Raw genomic sequence first — 21,501 nt, 5'->3', positions numbered from 1 at the left:
ACTGGTACTGTAGGTTCTACTGGTTCTATAGGTTCTACTGGTTCTGTTGGTTCCACTGGTACTGTAGGTTCTACTGGTTCTATAGGTTCTACTAGTTCTTTTGGTTCTAATGGTTCTGTAGTTTCTACTGGTTCTGTTGGTTCCACTGGTTCTGTTGGTTCTACTGGTTCTGTAGGTTCTACTGGTTCTGTTGGTTCCACTGGTACTGTAGGTTCTACTGGTTCTATAGGTTCTACTGGTTCTTTTGGTTCTAATGGTTCTGTAGTTTCTACTGGTTCTGTTGGTTCCACTGGTTCTGTAGGTTCTACTGGTTCTGTAGGTTCTACTGGTACTGTAGGTTCTACTGGTACTGTAGGTTCCACTGGTACTGTAGGTTCTACTGGTTCTGTAGGTTATACTGGTTCTGTTGGTTCCACTGGTACTGTAGGTTCTACTTGTTCTGTAGGTTCCACTGGTACTGTTGGTTCCACTGGTACTGTAGGTTCTACTGGTTCAATAGGTTCTACTAGTTCTTTTGGTTCTAATGGTTCTGTAGGTTCTACTGGTTATTTTGGTTCTAATGGTTCTGTTGGTTCCACTGGTACTGTAGGTTCTACTGGTTCTGTTGGTTCCACTGGTACTGTAGGTTCTACTGGTTCTATAGGTTCTACTGGTTCTGTTGGTTCCACTGGTACTGTAGGTTCTACTGGTTCTATAGGTTCTACTAGTTCTTTTGGTTCTAATGGTTCTGTAGTTTCTACTGGTTCTGTTGGTTCCACTGGTTCTGTTGGTTCTACTGGTTCTGTAGGTTCTACTGGTTCTGTTGGTTCCACTGGTACTGTAGGTTCTACTGGTTCTATAGGTTCTACTGGTTCTTTTGGTTCTAATGGTTCTGTAGTTTCTACTGGTTCTGTTGGTTCCACTGGTTCTGTAGGTTCTACTGGTTCTGTAGGTTCCACTGGTACTGTAGGTTCTACTGGTTCTATAGGTTCTACTGGTTCTTTTGGTTCTAATGGTTCTGTAGGTTCTACTGGTTCTGTTGGTTCCACTGGTTCTGTAGGTTCTACTGGTTCTGTAGGTTCTATTGGGCTCAGACTCACCAAAGATGATGAGTGGCAGCTCCAGCCAGATGTTGGCCAGTCTGTAGAGGAGGAACGGAGACACGATGCCTCCGACGTCACACAGAGTGGAACACACCGACAAACCCAGGTTCCTACGACAACACAAACACATGACCTTTGACCTAATTGACTTAATTTCTTTCAAGCTATTTTATTTTGCATATTATCCTCCATGTTCGATTAGTTAAAAATACTGACAAATGCTGCTGTTTTTTAATGTAAAAACATGACAAAGAACAGCATCCCATTCTCCTGTTTAAGAACCTGAACAGTTACAGCTGCATAAATAATTCAGCAGTTTTTAAAGCATTCACTGATCAAAACTAAAATGTACTTTATTTCAGCATTTTGTTTGATATCACAATAGTAAACTGTGATTTGAAACATAATAAACATACAGATAAAGATGTTTTTATCTCAAATCCTCATGAACAGCTGTAGACATGATGTGTCCCAATACTTTTGTCCATATAGTTTATAAACATCAGCATTTCTTGAACCCATAAAAACCCAAACATCCACCAACCAAACCCATCTACTGATCTAAACTGTTTAATAGCTGTTGATCCACTAATTCCTATCAATACATGTGAATAATTGGTGTAAAATACAGTTCATCTTTTCATGGTCATCAGATATGACCATATTTGGACGATCAGAGGCTCCGTAGTTACCGTGGAAACACTGTCATCTTCTACAACATTGATTCACCAGTCAAACCCATGGAGTTGGATCAATGACAGTGGATGGACACACTGGGTTTATGTTCAGTTCATGAGAGATTTTGTCGAAAAAGTCATGTTTTCTTAATTTTTCTCAGTTTATGATATAATAACCTTCAACTTTACTCTGAGGTTTTATAAACATCTTCATGATCAGTGAATTAAATGTAGGAAAATACCTGATTTACACTGAAAAAACACAAAATATGGAAGAAAAATCACTTAAGGAAGGTTAAATATTATGAAAAAATCATTTGGGAACTGCCAGCAAAGTAACACTGAGTCTTTATGGGTTAAAGTTTAATGTTAGATTTTTCTTCCTCGGTGAGATGTGAAGAAAGTAGATGGTTAATTATGGTAAAAAAATTATTTACAGTCAAAATATTTTAGAAATTTAGAGGAAGAACATTTAAAATCATAGTCACAGATACAAAAAACTAATTAAAATCAATGTTGAGAGAAATTAGTAGAAGTAAAAACCATCTGTGAGGCATTTTGGAAGCAAATATTACAATAAAAACAACAACGATGTAATGATAGTTATTCCAATATAAAACTATATTATGATATTTGAGGAAGAAAAATGATGTAAAATCCTCACGAACAGGACATCTTACAGCTGTAGACATGATGTGTCCCAATACTTTTGTCCATATAGTTTAGAAACATCAATATTTCCTTACAGTTTAATGGTAGATTTTTCTTCCTCGGTGGGATGTGAAGAAAGTAGATGGATAATAATGGTAGAAAATTATTATTTACAGTCAGAGCAGGAAAAATATTTTAGAGATTCAGAGGAAGAGCATTTAAAATCATAGTCATGGATAAAAAAAAAAAAACTAAAATCAATGTTGAGAGAAATTAGTAGAAGTAAAAACCATCTGTTAGGCATTTTGGAAGCAAATATTACAATAAAAAAAAAAGAATTAAAATAAAAAGCAATGTAATGATATTTATCCCATAATATAAAACTATATTACGATATTTGAGGAAGAAAAATCATGTAAAATCCTCACGAACAGGACATCTTACAGCTGTAGACATGATGTGTCCCAATACTTTTGTCCATATAGTTTAGAAACATCAATATTTCCTTAAAGTTTAATGGTAGATTTTTCTTCCTCAGTGAGATGTGAAGAAAGTAGATGGTTAGCTGTGGTAGAACATTATTATTTACAGTCAAAATATTTTAGAAATTTAGAGGAAGAACATTTAAAATCATAGTCGTGGATAAAAAAAAAAAACTAAAATCAATGTTGAGAGAAATTAATAGAAGTAAATCCATCTGTGAGGCATTTTGGATGCAAATATTACAATAAAAAAAAACACAAAAAAAAACAATGTAATGATATTTATCCCATAATATAAAACTATATTCTGACATTAATCATTATCGTTTTGGATCCCAGACCCCTGTTAGAAAAGAAACACCTGAATTCAACGTGTCCACATACTTTTGTCCACATATGTTATTGGCGTCATTACATTAAAAACAGCCAAAATTATTCCGTTATTCGTTGCTACAAACGTTAGATTATTTAGTTTCTTCCTGGGAAGTGTCTGAATATAATGACCCCATTGTGTGCGTTACATAACAGAACATTCAAACTAACTGAGACGTGACAAGTGCTGCTTTTAGTCAAACTTCAACTGCTTCTGGAACGGTCAGTGGTCAGGGGTCAGTTCCGTCCGTGGGTTTGTCGTGAACGTTCCTCCTTCGTAGAGATCGGTGGAATCTCACCTGACGAACGTCGGGTAGAGTTCGGTGTTGACGAACACCACCATCTCAAAGGCCATGGTTATGCCCAGACGCCCCACGCAGGCCACCACCGTCTTAAACCAGAACAGACCTGGGAACAAACACAAGCCTGGAGTCACGATGTGGACAAAAGTATGTGGACACGTTGAACCCAGGGGTTTCTGAGTCCACAAAGATTCAAACGACCACTGGAGACCAGAACCATCTACTGATCTGAAATGTGCACTAACTTCTGATCCACTGAACCTATTAATACAGTTAATAATACAGTTATTCATCTTGTCATGGTCCTCAGATATGATCTGATGTTACACTTTATTGATCAAGAATGAATTAAAACATTAGTCATTATTGTTTTGTATCCCAGACCCGTTAGAAAAGAAACACCTGAACTGAACTGAACTGAACCGAACCGAACCGAACTGAATTGAACTAAACTGGATTGAACTGAAATGAACTGAACTGAATTGAACTAAACTGAACTGAATTGAACTAAATTGAACTGAACTGAATTGAACTGAACTGAATTGAACTCAACTGAAATGAACTGAAATGAACTAAACTGAACTGAACTGAACTGAACTGAACTAAACTAAACTAAACTGAACTGAACTAAACTGAACTGAACTAAATTGAACTGAACTGAACTGAATTGAACTTAACTAAAATGAACTGAAATGAACTAAACTAAACTAAACTGAATTGAACTAAACTGAACTAAACTGCGATGAACTGGCGACTTGTCCAGGGTGTACCCCGCCTTCGCCCCTATGTAGCTGGGATAGGCTCCAAGCGACCCCCGTGACCCTAGTGAGGATAAAGCGGGTTCAGAAAATGAATGAATGAATGAATGAATGAACTAAACTGAACTGAACTGAATTGAACTAAACTGAATTGAACTAAACTAAACTGAACTGAACTGAACTGAATTAAACTAAACTGAATTGAATTGAACAAAACTGGATTGAACTGAACTGAATTGAACTGAACTGAATTGAACTGAACTGAATTGAACTAAACTGAATTGAACTAAACTAAACTGAACTGAACTGAATTGAATTGAACTGAAACGAACTGAAATGAACAAACTAAACTGAACTGAACTGAACTGAACTGAACTGAATTGAACTGAATTGAACTGAACTAAATTGAACTGAACTGAATTGAACTAAACTGAACTGAACTGAACTAAATTGAACTGAACTAAATTGAATTGAACTGAACTGAAATGAACTGAATTGAATTGAATTGAACTGAATCAAATCAAATCAAACCGAATTGAACTGAATAACCGTTCAGCTGAGGACAGGTCATTGTTTATATAAAAGTTGAAATAAAATGCATTACTTTTTTTCCGATTTAAATAAATAAACCCTTCCATAACTCCGTCTAAACCTCAGCGTCTCCTCACTTTCTGGAATAAACGCTGTGATCAGACACGACACTCCGGCTATGATGTTGGCGGTGGCGAAAGGGAGACGTCGGCCGATGCGTTCGATGGTGAAGAGGATGAGGAAGGCGGCGGGGAACTCCACCAGACCGGAGATGAAGAAGTCCAGGTAGACGTTGCCCCCGGCGATGCCCACCCTCATGATCAGGCCCTGGTAGACCACGGCGCTGGTGAACCTGAGGAGACAGGAGGCGGCTTTAAGTCCACGGGGGTCACTCGCAACACCCAAATGGAACCGGGTTGTCATGGAAACGGAGTCTGACCAGTTGAACATGAAGATGAAGGTGTGTTTCCTCATGTTGGGAGTTCGTACGAGGTCCAGCAGAGACGCCGACGGGGAGTCACCGCCCTCTTCAGTCAGCGTCTGAGAGAGCAAAAAGGAGATTTAACACCAAATACTGGGTCTGAGGTCTGGATCTACTGGGTCTGAGGTCTAGATCTACTGGGTCTGAGGTCTAGATCTACTGGGTCTGAGGTCTACATAGATCTACTGGGTCTGAGGTCTAGATCTACTGGGTCTGAGGTCTAGATCTACTGGGTCTGAGGTCTACGTAGATCTACTGGGTCTGAGGTCTACGTAGATCTACTGGGTCTGAGGTCTAGATCTACTGGGTCTGAGGTCTACATAGATCTACTGGGTCTGAGGTCTAGATCTACTGGGTCTGAGGTCTAGATCTACTGGGTCTGAGGTCTAGATCTACTGGGTCTGAGGTCTACATAGATCTACTGGGTCTGAGGTCTAGATCTACTGGGTCTGAGGTCTAGATCTACTGGGTCTGAGGTCTACATAGATCTACTGGGTCTGAGGTCTAGATCTACTGGGTCTGAGGTCTAGATCTACTGGGTCTGAGGTCTACGTAGATCTACTGGGTCTGAGGTCTACGTAGATCTACTGGGTCTGAGGTCTAGATCTACTGGGTCTGAGGTCTACATAGATCTACTGGGTCTGAGGTCTACATAGATCTACTGGGTCTGAGGTCTACATCTACTGGGTCTGAGGTCTAGATCTACTGGGTCTGAGGTCTAGATCTACTGGGTCTGAGGTCTACATAGATCTACTGGGTCTGAGGTCTAGATCTACTGGGTCTGAGGTCTAGATCTACTGGGTCTGAGGTCTACATAGATCTACTGGGTCTGAGGTCTAGATCTACTGGGTCTGAGGTCTAGATCTACTGGGTCTGAGGTCTACGTAGATCTACTGGGTCTGAGGTCTACGTAGATCTACTGGGTCTGAGGTCTAGATCTACTGGGTCTGAGGTCTACATAGATCTACTGGGTCTGAGGTCTACATAGATCTACTGGGTCTGAGGTCTACATCTACTGGGTCTGAGGTCTAGATCTACTGGGTCTGAGGTCTACGTAGATCTACTGGGTCTGAGGTCTACATAGATCTACTGGGTCTGAGGTCTACGTAGATCTACTGGGTCTGAGGTCTACATAGATCTACTGGGTCTGAGGTCTACATAGATCTACTGGGTCTGAGGATGTGGATGGTGGGTCTACCTCCAGGTCTGGAACCGACAGCTTCTGCCGGTTTTCTTTGGCCAGAGCTTCAGTGATCTGCAGAGCTGTGGAGGCTTTATTCTGAGAGAGGAGCCAGCGAGGAGACTCAGGAACCAACCTGGAATACACAGGAATACTACTGGGAAAGTACATCTGGAAAAGTACTACTGCACTACTGTTGTACTACTGGAAAAGTACTACTGTAAAAATACTACTGCACTACTGTGAAAGTACTGCTGTAAAAGTACTACTGCACTACTGTAAAAGTACACCTGCACTACTGTAAAAGTACTACTGTAAAAGTATTACTGCACTACTGTAAAAGTACACCTGCACTACTGTAAAAGTACTACTGTAAAAGTACTACTGTAAAAGTATTACTGCACTACTGTAAAAGTACACCTGCACTACTGTAAAAGTACTACTGTAAAAGTACTACCGCACTACTGGAAAAGTACTACTGGAAAAGTACTACTGCACTACTGGAAAAGTACTACTGGAAAAGTACTACTGCACTACTGGAAAAGTACACCTGCACTACTAGAAAAGTACTACTGTAAAAGTACTACCGCACTACTGTAAAAGTACTACTGTAAAAGTACTACTGCACTACTGTAAAAGTACTACTGTAAAAGTACTACTGCACTACTGTAAAAATACTACTGCACTACTGGAAAACTACTACTGGAAAAGTACTACTGCACTACTGGAAAAGTACTACTGTAAAAGTACTACTGCACTACTGGAAAAGTACACCTGCACTACTGTAAAAGTACAACTGTAAAAGTACTACCGCACTACTGTAAAAGTACTACTGCACTACTGTAAAAATACTACTGCACTACTGGAAAACTACAACTGTAAAAGTACTACTGCACTACTGGAAAACTACAACTGTAAAAGTACTACTGCACTACTGGAAAAGTACACCTGCACTACTGTAAAAGTACAACTGTAAAAGTACTACTGTACTACTGTAAAAGTACTACTGCACTACTGTAAAAATACTACTGCACTACTGGAAAACTACAACTGTAAAAGTACTACTGCACTACTGTAAAAGTACTGCTGCACTACTGTAAAAATACTACTGCACTACTGGAAAACTACAACTGTAAAAGTACTACTGCACTACTGGAAAACTACAACTGTAAAAGTACTACTGCACTACTGTAAAAGTACACCTGCACTACTGGAAAACTACTACTGTAAAAGTACTACTGCACTACTGTAAAAGTACTACTGCACTACTGGAAAACTACAACTGTAAAAGTACTACTGCACTACTGTAAAAGTACTACTGTGTCCACAGCTCCACTGAACTCTTAAAAACTTTGACCTATCCTCTATTTTCCAGTGAATCCACGGTGGTTTTTGAGGAGTTGATTTAATGAAAGAAGGAGGAAAATGTCCTTCAACCTTTAACCCTGTAAAACCTGAACCACTGAATCATTGACAGAAAATTCCAGTTCTTTGAAACTGGAGCCTTTATTGGTCCTTCTGAACAACCAAAACATTTTTTTTTTTCAAATATCAATTTCCATGTATGAGTTTCAATTTTGTATCATATTTGATCCATCAGGTCTCAGTGCTCAAATATTATTATTTTTGAACAAACAAAAACATAATAGAACACAAACATGTCGAACAAACTGTTAATTCCTTTTCTAAATGGTCCCAGTTCTTCCTCATTAGTGTCAGTCTTGTAGTGTCACCAAAGGCCTCTGGTGAATGAACTCCTCCCCCTGGTGGATTATCTGTGTATTGCTTGTATTTAATTGTATACATCAGGTTTTTCAAGACAAAAAATATCACGCTGATCATGTAGAGGGCTTCAAAACTCATGGATCAAATATGATACGTTTGGTGTTATGGGGTTAAAGGAAGACGTCATCCTCGACTTAAATGCAGGTAAATAACTAAAGGAGTAAACGTGTCATATTTTTCTCGTAGATGTAGTGGAGCTCAGTGTGACGTACTTTGTTTCATCCATTTAAACTCCTGTTTAGAAATAATGAGGCGTGGTGCGTTCAGGGTCTCACCAGTAGTAGGACACAAACAGGATGTAGGGAGCAGCGAAGGTGACCTGCATCCAGCGCCAGTCAGTGATGAAATAGGCCAGAAGAGGAAGGATGAGGTTCCCCACGCTGAACAACATCTGGAATAAAATACCCACAGTCCTCCTGTACTCCTTCCCAACCACCTCCGTCACTGACACACACACACACACACACACACACACACACACACACACACCTTTTAACAACGTCTGCACTTAACACAAACTTTACTCTTTACACATTGTGTTTTTTTTGTCAGTTCTTTTCTTTTTCAGATCTTTCTCTTTTGTTTTTTTTCTTCCATCTGTAGTTTATATCCTTTTAGACGAATATGTTAAGTCCCAGTGATTAAAACACCAGACAGAACAGAATAGAATAGAATAGAAAAAAGAAAAGAACTGAATAGAATAGAATAGAATAGAATAGAAAAAAGAAAAGAAAAGAACTGAATAGAATAGAATAGAATAGAAAAAAGAAAAGAACTGAATAGAATAGAATAGAATAGAATAGAATAGAATAGAATAGAATAGAAAAAAAGAAAAGAAAAGAACTGAATAGAATAGAATAGAATAGAATAGAAAAAAAGAAAAGAACTGAATAGAATAGAATAGAATAGAAAAAAGAAAAGAAAAGAACTGAATAGAATAGAATAGAATAGAATAGAAAAAAGAAAAGAACTGAATAGAATAGAATAGAATAGAATAGAAAAAAGAAAAGAAAAGAACTGAATAGAATAGAATAGAATAGAAAAAAGAAAAGAAAAGAACTGAATAGAATAGAATAGAATAGAAAAAAGAAAAGAACTGAACAGAACAGAATAGAATAGAATAGAACTGAATAGAACAGAAAAAAGAAAAGAACTGAACAGAATAGAATAGAATAGAATAGAAAAAAGAGAAGAAAAGAACTGAACAGAATAGAACTGAATAGAATAGAAAAAAGAAAAAAGAACTGAACAGAATAGAAAAAAGAAAAGAACTGAACAGAATAGAATAGAATAGAATAGAATAGAATAGAAAAAAGAGAAGAAAAGAACTGAACAGAATAGAACAGAATAGAATAGAATAGAAAAAAGAAAAGAACTGAACAGAATAGAATAGAAAAAAGAGAAGAAAAGAACTGAACAGAATAGAACTGAATAGAATAGAAAAAATAAAATAAAAGAACTGAACAGAATAGAATAGAATAGAACATAATAGAACTGAATAGAATAGAATAGAACTGAATAGAAAAGAACTGAATAGAATAGAAAAAAGAAAAGAACTGAACAGAATAGAATAAAAAAAGAAAAGAACTGAATAGAATACGTAGAAAAAAAAGAAAAGAACTGAACAGAAGAGAATAGAACAGAATATAATAGAAAAAAAGAAAAGAATAGAATAGAATAGAATAGAATAGAATAGAATAGAATAGAATAGAATAGAATAGAATAGAATAGAATAGGACTTTATTGTCACTGTTACCTGGACAACTAAAATCAGTCTATCAGCTCTGTTTCTATGAGCAGCAAACACTTAAAATGCAAAAAAAAAAAAAAAGTGTATAAAATATCACTGTATACAGACTGTATAAAAAAGACTATATAGATTATATAAAAATATCACATAAATTATACCAGAAAATATTAACAATATACAAAACTAGAAAGAACTACTACAATATACAAAAGCCAACTCTGTAATACAGAAGGAAGAAATACATACAACATATAATGATATATGCAGGTAATATAGGATAAATAAATATAAGGTGAAATGAAAAATAAGGTGCGTGTAAAGACACTATACAAATCTCATATTATCGCACTTAAATGATTTAGTCATTTTCCTATTTTGTCATTTCCAGTTTTTCTTTATAAACCCAAATAAATCTGCTTAAAATATATAAATATACGGTTTCCTATAAAGTTGGAATACATTTTTTTAACCTCTTCTCATGAAACGATTGTGACAATTTATTCTTATGGATAACGTATAACTGGAGCTTGTGGATGTAATTATTCCAACTGGTCAAAGGGGATTAATGTGTAGAAACAGGAATATGATGGTTCTTTAATATTCTGGTATCAGAGTGACCATATTATACACATTTGCACTTCCTGTTATAAAAGGTCATATTATTTTTCACCATTTGTATTAGATCAGAATTTAAAAGTTGTTCATTTTTGCATAATTTCTCAAATTCTGACCCAGTCCCTAAAATCAGCACATTGGAAACAATGGAAAAGTACTGGTACCTTTCTCTGACGTAAGTAAAAAAAAAAAAGCACATTGACACAGTTTAGTATTTAACTTTTGACCTAGCACAACCAAAAATAATGCATATTAACCAGTGCTGGTGTTACTCATTGACGTATGTCAGGCTGCAAAAATAAAACAACAACTAATCCAGTTTTTATGTAGAATATTGAAAAAAATAAACTTGTTTGTGTTTTTTGCATCAAAAATATGGTTTGTTTACATTACAAACACAACATTTAAAGCAGTGGTTTCCACCTTTTTGCCTCATGACCCATTTTAACATCACACGTTTCTGGTGACCCCAGACATTCAAAACAGAGGCAGTTTTTTTGTACTAATTTTTTTTTGTTTTTGATCATGTTATAATTTGCTATACTACGTTTCAAAAACGTTAATTTTAGAGGACATTTAGTCTATATAATGTATATTATTGTGGACAGAAGCAGTAAATCCAGGTGTAGATTACTGCACAAAGACAGAATTTTATTTTCCTTGGTCAGGATCTGTCCAGTCAGTCCAGCTGTGATTTACAAGGAGGACAATTAATACTGAACAAACAAGAACTGAAACTATGAATTATGAAAGAGCTGCAGCATCTGAAACTGACCACAATGAACATTTGACAGATAAACAGAACCACAGTGCTGCAGTTTCACAGCCACAGTTTGTCATGTCAGTTATGGATTGGGATTGTCTCTGTCAACTCACCATATATTTTTTATTAGTAATTTTTTTTTTTTTTTTTTTAATCAATTACAAGAAATTTCAGGTGACCCCACATGGGGTCCCGACCCCAAGGTTGAAAAACACTGATTTAAAGGGTTAAAATAAGACAGTTATTGAGTATTTGGAATTTTTCTTTATGGTTCAAGTTGATGAAACACAAAAGAATGTAATTAAAAGTTAAAAACAAACTGTATGAAAAACATTTTGACATTACTCCGACACTGTGCAGATTAGGTGCTTTTGGTGGATATGAAAGTGTATTGGACTGTAACATGGAAGACTCGGGTTCAGTTCCCGGTCAAAGTAACAACTGACACAGACTCACTGACTGCAAAGAGCAAAGAACACCATGAAAAAACATATTACTATTTACAACAATAACTCCTAATCTACACTATGTTATCACTAATTTGTCATTTCTTCCATCCATTGCCACAGTACTGTGGTAGCAAAATGCACTGAAGTATACACCATGTTTATGTTTATGTTTATGCATTTGGCAGACACTTTTTTCCAAAGCGACTTACAGGGGAAAACCAATCAAATCACTCAGTCAATCAAATTTTATTTATATAGCGCCAGATCACAAAAAAGTTATCACACCATATATGACCACAGTACTGTGGCAACAAGAAGTTAATAATGAGTTCATGTAACAGTATCTGTGATTGGCTCTAGTACAAATGCTAACATTTGATTGGTCTGTGGTAACAGACAAACCAATATTTCGTGCCACAGTACTGTGGCAGTAGACAATGCCATATAATTATATGTGCAGATGTGTGTACAGGTGTACGTATGAGTATCTCCCCTATCCAACCTGTGGCATGATCAGCATGTGCACAGCTGTAAATAGTATTTATAGCTTTCTGATTTGTGTTTATTTTTGATTTTGCTCTTTTTTGCCGCTATTACTGCTGTAAATCTGGAATTCTCCTTGTGGGACTAATAAAGGAATATCTTTTTTTCTTTTCTTTTCTTTTCTTTTCTTTTCTTTTCTTTTCTTTTCTTTTCTTAAGTTCTTACTCAGCACATAGCAGGTCATCCATCCTCCTTTGACAGCGAAGCCGAAGACGCCCCTGAAGACCAGGATGGAGATGTAGTTTGGAGCCAGAGCCACCACCATCCCAGAGGTCACATTGATGACGTTGGACACCAGGAAACTCAGCCTCCGCCCAAACCTGCAGAACAAAAACCACACACAGTCAGAGAAGAGCAACATAGAACATAAATGTGTACAGGAGTGGGATGGTTACACATGGAAACAAGATGCAGGAACCTTCTAGACCAGGACTGACAAAAACAGTTTAGTTCAGGTTCCACGTTCAGTCCAATATGATTGAAAGTCAAATAATAACATAATAATCTATAAATAATGTCCACTTTCATCTGTGTTTTAGAGTGAAACAAGTAAAGTTACATTATGAAAGTGTTTACATCTATAAAGTATGCTTTTAAAAAGTGTAAATAACATGAACAAACTGAAACTTCTGAATAAAAAAAGTGTAATTTTAACACTATTCTGCCTCAGTTTATCATTTATACATGTGTATTAAAACTCACAGATCACAGTGGATCTACAAAAACACAAAATATTTAGTCATTTTGAGAAATTTGAGAAAAATGAACACAATTAACAGAAAAAAATATCAGAGAAATAACAAATACGAACAAAATAAAGAATAATAAGAAACAAAATTTATACAAAAATGAACAGAAACGCTGACAAAATGATGTTAAAATTGCACTTACATCCCTTAAGACATTTCAGGTTATTCATATTTGATCAGGTTATTCACATTTTTTGTGAAAGGTTTGCTTGTAAATGTAAATATTGCCATGTAACTTTCCTTTTTTTACACTAAAGCAAAGAGAAAGGTTTGTATTTATCATTATTTATAGCTTATTATGATCATATTTTACTGGTCCGACCCACTGGAGATCATATCATGTGTATGTCGTGAACTAAAATGATTCTGACGTCCTTGACTGTTTATGTCTTCGTGCATTACAGCTTACAGAACACAGTGGCTCTACAAGAATATTGTTAAAAATTACACTTATTTTTCTTGAGAAATTTCAGGTTGTTCATGGTTATTCACATTTTTTGTGGAAGGATAGTTTGTAAATGTAAACTAGTAATTCAACTTCCTTTTTTTTACGCTAAAACAAAGAGAAAAGTCTGTAGTTGTGATTTTTTATAGGTTTTTATGACAGTATTTCATTCTGAATGAAATTCATTCTGAATTTCGTTTCATAGTTTTGTCGATTCTTATTCATTTCTATGTGCACTGCTTACAATGTATTTAGTTTAGTTTTATTTTTTTGTTGTTTTATTTTGTTTTTGACGTATTTCCTTCTTTAATTAATTTTGTTTATTTATGATTGTCTATCATATTAGACACTATAAATACTTTTTTATTTCAAGTCTTTGGGGAGGCCCATGATAAACCACTTTGGTTTTTGGCTTCCCGGCATGTCTTCTACTGTTATTATTATTATTGTGTTTTTATTGTCTTGTATACATGCGAATGAACAATAAGGAACAATATTTTACTGCTCTGACCCACTTTAGAGGTCCTGACAAAAGACACACACTGTGTTTATGGAAGTAAATATTACATGTTTTTCCCGCCGCTCCTCCTCCTGGGACGCAGAATTGTGACGTATATCACATTTCAATGACATAAAGGTCGGATAAATGCGATCTGGCCGTTCAGACTGAAGATGCATTAGAAAATACTAAATACGTATCAGATTTAGGACCACATCTGAAAGTGTCCTGGGTCAGATTAGTGCTGTTCAGACTGTCTTTAACAGATCAGATAATGGTCACATACGGGTAAAAAAATCGGATTAAGGCCACATTTGTCTGCAGTCTGAACACAAACTAAGTCATCCTTGGCTGTACAAACCTGCTGAAACGTTACCTGTCGGCTAAGTATCCGAAAGCGAAGCTGCCGATGAGGAAGCCCACGTTCAGAGTGGACTGGAACATGTCCACCAGCCATCCGTCAGAACACACCAGGTCAAACTGAAACCCAAGAAAACAGCATCAGTTCAACACCATTAACACCGGTAGGTCCGTCCAATTTACAAACCTCAAACCAAAAATAGACATGCATTAAAAAAAAAAACCAAAAACTATTAAAAACACCAAATATGAATATTTTTCTATGTAAAATAATTGATATATGATGATTTTATAGTAGAGGGTGTAAAAGTGTCAGTATAATAGACCCATAAGAGTAACTGATATTAGATTAAATAAATATACAAAAAAACCAAAACATTCATACCATAAGCTGTAACACAGACATAATGATCAGCAAAAAAAAGACAAAAATGACAAAAAAATGTATAAAAATAGCCTGAAAGTTTATCAGTAACACTGATTTCATTGCATTACTATTTTTTTTTAGTGTAGAAATAAACGCCTCAATGACTTACATACATTTTAGAATCTCTCATAAAAACTACTGATGTAATGAAATCAGTGTTATTGATCATCTTCGACATGTCCAAGACTGATATTAGACAATACTACATCCCTCCATTATGTATTATATGGAAAACATCTCATATTCTGTGTTTTTTGTTTTTTTTTACTTTATAAAACAAGCGGCATCACACAGAAGCGTGCTGCATTCACACAAAAAATTAAATTCGGCTCTGTTTTTCTGAATTAACAAGATAACTATGTCGTAATTTCCAAGAAAAAATAAGTTTAAAAAAAATTTGGCACTGTTTTTCTGAATTAATGAGATACTGTTTTCCGAAAAAAAATTAAATTCGGCTCTGTTTTTCTGAATTAACGACATAATTATCTCGTAAAACCCGAGCCGAATTTTTATTTTTTTCAGAAAACAATATAAAATAAGTAAAAAAAAATAATAATAAAATTGGCTGTGTTTTTCCGAATTAACAACATACTGATAACTGATTTTTTTCTCATAATTACAAGAGAATTATCTCATTCATTTCGGAAAAACCGAGGCAAATTTTTTTTGTGTGCGTGAATGCAATACAATTCCGTAGAATCATGCATTCAAACTGGCATTTAAAGGGTTAAAATCCAGAAAATGATTGAACTTTTGGTAGTTTTGCACAGAACTGAAGGGTTTAAGAGATTTATGCAGAAAAAATCCTGGAAAAAATATTGATATTTGATGATTTTCTAACAGAGGGTATTAAAAAAATGTAAGTAGTGTATAATCGACCTGTAAAAGTAACTGACATTAGATTAAAAATTGTGACATAAAACAGAAAAAGAAGAAGAGGGAGTCTCAGATGAACCTGCTCCCTATGTGGATAGAACTAGTTCATTCTAAGGTGATAATAACAGAACGGTTAGAATTTTTATGTGATTCTATTAAATATCAGCTACACAATGTACCTTTAAATATTCATGTTAAGTACTTTTGACCGGCTAAACTGGAATATTTAACAAAAATTTCAGAAAAAACACACGTCCAAATGCTTTGCTAATTGAAAACATGATAAAATATTCAATTGTTTCATGTTCGTGGAGACTTAAATAAACTTTCTTACCTCTGTGACAAAAGAGTTCCTTCCTTCATAATCATACTCCCAGCCGTCCTGAACAGAAAACACAAAACAGTAATTACAGTTAATTACAATTAATGACATTATTTTTAAGAAAATTAACTGCTTTGCATTGATGTTAGTGAAAGTCAGTGTAAAATGGAACTAAAAAGGTGTTTACTTCATAAGTTTCTGTCTTTTTTATTATTATAACTCAACATAAATGACTGTTTTCAGATCATATATTAAACAAATGCCTAAAAATATAAATGGTGCAAAAATCAACGCATTTACATTGGGTTGTATTTTTTTTTTTTTTTTTACTGTATTTAACAAAAATGAGTGAAACAAAACGGAAAGTTTTTGTTGTTGTTGTTGTTGTCATCGTCGTCATGGCAACAACGTGCAACGTACTGGTGAAATGAGCGAAATATAAGCAATTTAGATTTATTATTATGAACTCTATTTATTGGTGAAAACTTTAATTATCATAATTATCTGAATCTTTTTTTCAGTATCAGACAGACAGATAGATTTACTTCATTCATCCCCAAGGAGAAATTCAAAAAGTCAAAAAATAAGCAGCAAAATTAGTGAAAAATGAATAAAATGATGCAAAAATTGACCAAAATAGGCAAGAGAATGGACAAACATGAACACAAATAAGTAGCACAATGAACAAATAAATAATATTAATAATTTGTTGTTATAGGTAAATTGATAATGGGAAAAAATATTAGATTGATTAAAATTTAACAAAATAAGAAACAAAGTGACCAAAAATGGACAAACATAAGCAAAAAAATGAGTAAAGACAAAAAATAAGGAACAAAATAATGAAAAATAAACAAAATGAGACAAAATTTATTTAAAAATGAACAAAATAGGCAAGAAAACCAACACAAATAAGTAGCACAATTACAGATGGATAGATAGATAGATAGATAGATAGATAGATAGATAGATAGATAGAAGATAGATAGATAGATAGATAGATAGATAGATAGATAGATAGATAGATAGATAGATAGATAGATAGATAGATAGATAGATAGATAGATAGATAGATAGATAGATAGATAGATAGAACGATAGATAGATAGAACGATAGAACGATAGAACGATAGATAGATAGATAGATAGATAGATAGATAGATAGATAGATAGATAGATAGATAGATAGATAGATAGATAGATAGATAGATAGATAGATAGATAGATAGATAGATAGATAGATAGATAGATAGATAGATAGATAGATAGATAGATAGATAGATTTGGTTACAACAGCAGTAACAACACACTGATCCATCCCAACAGACAACCAACAGAGATACAAGGTAAGAAGTGATAGATAAATAAATAAATAAATAAATGAATGAATGAATGAATGAATGAAATATATAATATGACCATGTATGTATATGTGATCATTATTGGTGCTGATAGTTATTGTGCATTCCTCTTTTAAACAGATAAAAACCTCCATACACAGACATGTCACACATTCAAACGGTCTCATAGTCTAACAGTAGACATGCTGGTATTAAAAACCTCACATAGAAAACACTGTCATGTATATTTTTCTTTGTCCTCTCTCAGTTTTCATCAGATCCTCCAGATTTGTTTACACTGAAAATAAACCCAGTCCTTTGGGTTGTGTTGTGGTATCAGGCCCAGATGGAAGTGTGTTTTGTGTGTTTTCTCAGCGGTTTTTGAAGAATCTGGACCCTCAGCTCACCTGTGAAAATATTTGGTTGGAAGTTTTTTGATGTTTTGATTGAAACAAAAGTGGAGTTAAAAGAGAAAAGCCCTCCTCCTATTTTATGGCTCTAGTTGTTTGTATTTTCAGTAACTGACACGACAACAAATATAACCATGAAACTACAATAGAAGACAGTAAACGACATGTAGTTCACCGCCACAAAAAGTACTTATGACTGCGTATTTCTATTTTATTCTGCGTAATCCTTCTGTTCCATTACACTGGTCAACAACAAATGTATTGTTTAAGTTTTTTGAGCTGATTTAGTTTAATTTTGGTGTGCTGAATCCAAAAATCACATTCATTTTGCTCAATCAGGTCAACTTTCTGAACTATGCTACATATTGGCTTTTTAACATTTTTGCTTACATTTATGGGCATTTTCACATCATATGATACAAAATTCTTTCCTATTTCTTGCAATAAACGAGTTCTGAAGATTTGACTTTTGCCAATTTATGATTAATGTTTTTTTTTTAATATTACAGGTGAATGAAATGGCTTCGACTAGAAGATCTTGCAAAAATAAGCCTGACGTATTCTGCTATATCTGCACTGAATACATAATAAATAATAAATGCATCCATAGAAAATGATTTTTTTTTCTCTTAAAACCTATTTTGGGTGAGAACTATATAAAAAATCAACTGATAAAGTCACAAAAATGTAATCAATTTTGTGAGAAGATCAAATTTTTCACAATCAAATTAGCAAAAAAACCTGACCTGATTGAGAAAAACAGATGTCATTTTTGGATTTTTAGCGGTGCAAAATGGTCCTAATTCAGTTGAAAAAACCTAAACAACTTGCAAAAAACGTTTTTTCGTAACCCAGTGTTATATTTCAGAGGTTAAAGGACTTAATACTCAACTACTTTTGACACAATATTAAATACAGTCTGGCAAAAAGAAAAAGAAAACCAATGTCCCTGTATTTCAGCGTCATGTTCTATTTAGAATCAGTCCTCAGTTGAATGTGTTTGGTTGTCAGGTTCTGTTCTATGTTCCAGTCCTGTGGTCTGGATGCACATCAATCTAACTATAGAAGTGGGCGGGACTTTCACTGGAGGACAACTCAACTAATCACTCAACAATCAAAGTCCATATATAATAATAATAATAATAATAATAATAATAATAATAATAATAATAATAATAATAATAATAATAATAATAAACTTTATTTGTATAGCACCTTTCATACAGAAATTGTAGCCCAAAGTGCTTCACATTGATTGAAAAAAATACAATATTAAAATACATTAAGATTTGATTAGAAATACAATAAAATAAAAATAAATATAAAAACAGCGCACATTAAATATTTGATTATGCATAGAATTTTTGAAGTGCAAGAAATAAGAAGAAATTTGAAATACAATAAAATAAAAAATAAAAATAGAAATACAATAAAAAAAAAAATAAATAAATAAAAAAAAACGCACATTCCTGGTTCCTGAATTGTGACCCCATTTTTTATCTCCTTTCAAAGGCTAATGAGAATAAAAATGTTTTTAATTTGGTTTTAAATATATTCAGTGAACTGGCTTCTCTAATGTCTTTATATGACTTCTATCAGTGATCAATAGGAACTAAATCAATATCTGGAACCATTTACATGTTATAAACCATTCAAATATGGACCATTAGAAGGAAAGGGACATTTTCAAAATTTCAAAAAATTTGTCAAAAATTCAAAAATCACATTTCTCAAAACTGTGATCAAACTTTAGAGATATTGTCCGAAGGAAGATACATAAAAAATTAGAAATGAATCCAACCAGTAGTCATAGTTTAGTTTACAGAAGATGTTTGAAGAAATTACTAACAAAGATGCCGACAAAGATGATGACGGAGACGACGAAGACAATATCGAAGACGAAGACGATTATGAACACAAAGACAACAAAGACAACGAAGACGCTACTGACGAAGACAATGGCAAAGACAACCAGGATGACAACGAACACGACCACGAAGACAACAACAAAGAGGACAATGAAGATGACAAAAAAGATGACCACAAAGATGACAACAAAGATGACAACGAAGACAACCATGAAGACAACCATGAAGACGACCATAAAGACAACAACAAAGATGACAACACAGACGACAACGAAGACAACCGTGGAGACAACCAAGAAGACGACGACATAGAGGACAACAAAGACGACCACAAAGACAACAATAAAGATGACAAAAAAGATGACCACAAAGATGACAACAAAGAGGACAACGAAGACAAACATAAAGACAACTACAAAGATGACCATGAAGACAACAATGAAGATGACCACAAAGGTGACAACAAAGATGATAACGAAGACGACCATGAAGACAACCACGAGGACGACGACAAAGACGATAACAAAGATGACCATGAAGACAACAACAAAGATGACCACAAAGACAACAACGAAGATGACAACAAAGACGACAACAAAGATGACAACACAGACGACCATGAAGACGACAACAAAGACAACCGTGGAGACAACCCAATAAGATGACGATATAGAGGACAACAAAGACGACCACGAAGAGGATGACGAAGATGACCACGAAAAAGACTACAAAGACAACAATGAAGACAGCTGCAAAGACAACAACAATGAAGACAGCTGCAAAGACAACAACAATGAAGACAATGACGTAAACAACGACACAGACAACCACAAAGATCTAAAAACTCATGTGGATTGAACTCTGTAAATAGTCCAGATCCTTCCATTCAACTTCAGATCATACTGGTCTGTAAGTGGAACCTGAACTAAAAGGATTTTAACATCTTTTACTGTTAATCTCTTCAGTGTAATCTTTGTACTGAAGGACCGGATCGGACCCTTTGGTGGTCCGGTTTTGGCCCATGGACAGTATGTTTGTCCCCTCTGACCCAGATGTTTCTGTTTCCAACCTACTGATGTCAGACCTATTATTATACCAGTCCATACTCAGACCCTCCGCCTCCAGCAGTCCGAGGTCTCACCTTACACGTGGTGGCCTTAACCCCGGTCAGGTCCAGGTCCAAGTCCTCTGGGTCACATGTCAGATCGGTGGTGTTCCAGTCCAGGTCGTACCGCTCACAGCTGCTGGGTTTCAGTTCCCCGGAGATGTTGACCAGAGGCGCCGTCCACCGCTGACCTTCCCCCGGAGTCCACCCACAGGTCTGCCTCCGGTCCACCACGGCAGGAACCCGGCACCAGTGGTCCGGGGTGAAGCCCTGGAACACGATCCCCACGTAGACCCCCGCGAACGGCAGAGAAACCAGGCAAAGCAGGGCGAAGATCCGCTTCTGACAGCGTCCGAAGGGCCCGGCCTCCTCCAGGATGTTGTCAAACGTGGTCATGTCAGCTGGGATCGGACCGACTGAGCTCAGGTTTCAGGTCTGGATGTGGTTTTGGTCTCTTCAGGACCTCATACTGTAAGTCAGAGCCAAATGCTAAAGTCCATAAAGGTTAGAGCTGAAGTGGAGGCAGCAATATGTTACTGTTTAATGAAGTTCAACAGAGACCGACAACCCTGCATGAGCTGGAACACAACCAGGGGACGGCAACGGCAACATGTTTGTTTACTATTAGATATCCCCCCCCCACTCCCCCCCACCCTTCCAACACTTCCTCGCTGTCAGT

General features: G+C 35.5%; 1 protein-coding gene across 1 annotated transcript in view; it reads right to left on the bottom strand.

Moving 5' to 3' along the window:
* The window catches only part of LOC115415015 (solute carrier family 22 member 2-like), a 29,429-nt gene extending 8,211 nt beyond the window's left edge, over nucleotides 1–21,218 (bottom strand). The window contains exons 1-10 of the mRNA XM_030128411.1: nucleotides 20,859–21,218; nucleotides 16,112–16,159; nucleotides 14,491–14,594; nucleotides 12,587–12,741; nucleotides 8,577–8,745; nucleotides 6,535–6,652; nucleotides 5,295–5,395; nucleotides 4,993–5,207; nucleotides 3,564–3,672; nucleotides 1,080–1,192 (exon numbers count right to left, since the gene is read on the bottom strand). Coding sequence (XP_029984271.1) covers nucleotides 1,080–1,192; nucleotides 3,564–3,672; nucleotides 4,993–5,207; nucleotides 5,295–5,395; nucleotides 6,535–6,652; nucleotides 8,577–8,745; nucleotides 12,587–12,741; nucleotides 14,491–14,594; nucleotides 16,112–16,159; nucleotides 20,859–21,218 — 1,492 coding nt within the window. The remainder of the gene's footprint in view (nucleotides 1–1,079; nucleotides 1,193–3,563; nucleotides 3,673–4,992; nucleotides 5,208–5,294; nucleotides 5,396–6,534; nucleotides 6,653–8,576; nucleotides 8,746–12,586; nucleotides 12,742–14,490; nucleotides 14,595–16,111; nucleotides 16,160–20,858) is intronic.
* Between the last annotated feature and the right edge of the window lie 283 nt (nucleotides 21,219–21,501).

The sequence above is a fragment of the Sphaeramia orbicularis genome, chromosome 24, assembly GCF_902148855.1.
Source record: "Sphaeramia orbicularis chromosome 24, fSphaOr1.1, whole genome shotgun sequence".
Classification (NCBI taxonomy): Eukaryota; Metazoa; Chordata; class Actinopteri; order Kurtiformes; family Apogonidae; genus Sphaeramia; species Sphaeramia orbicularis.
This window is presented reverse-complemented; position numbering and strand designations above follow the sequence as displayed.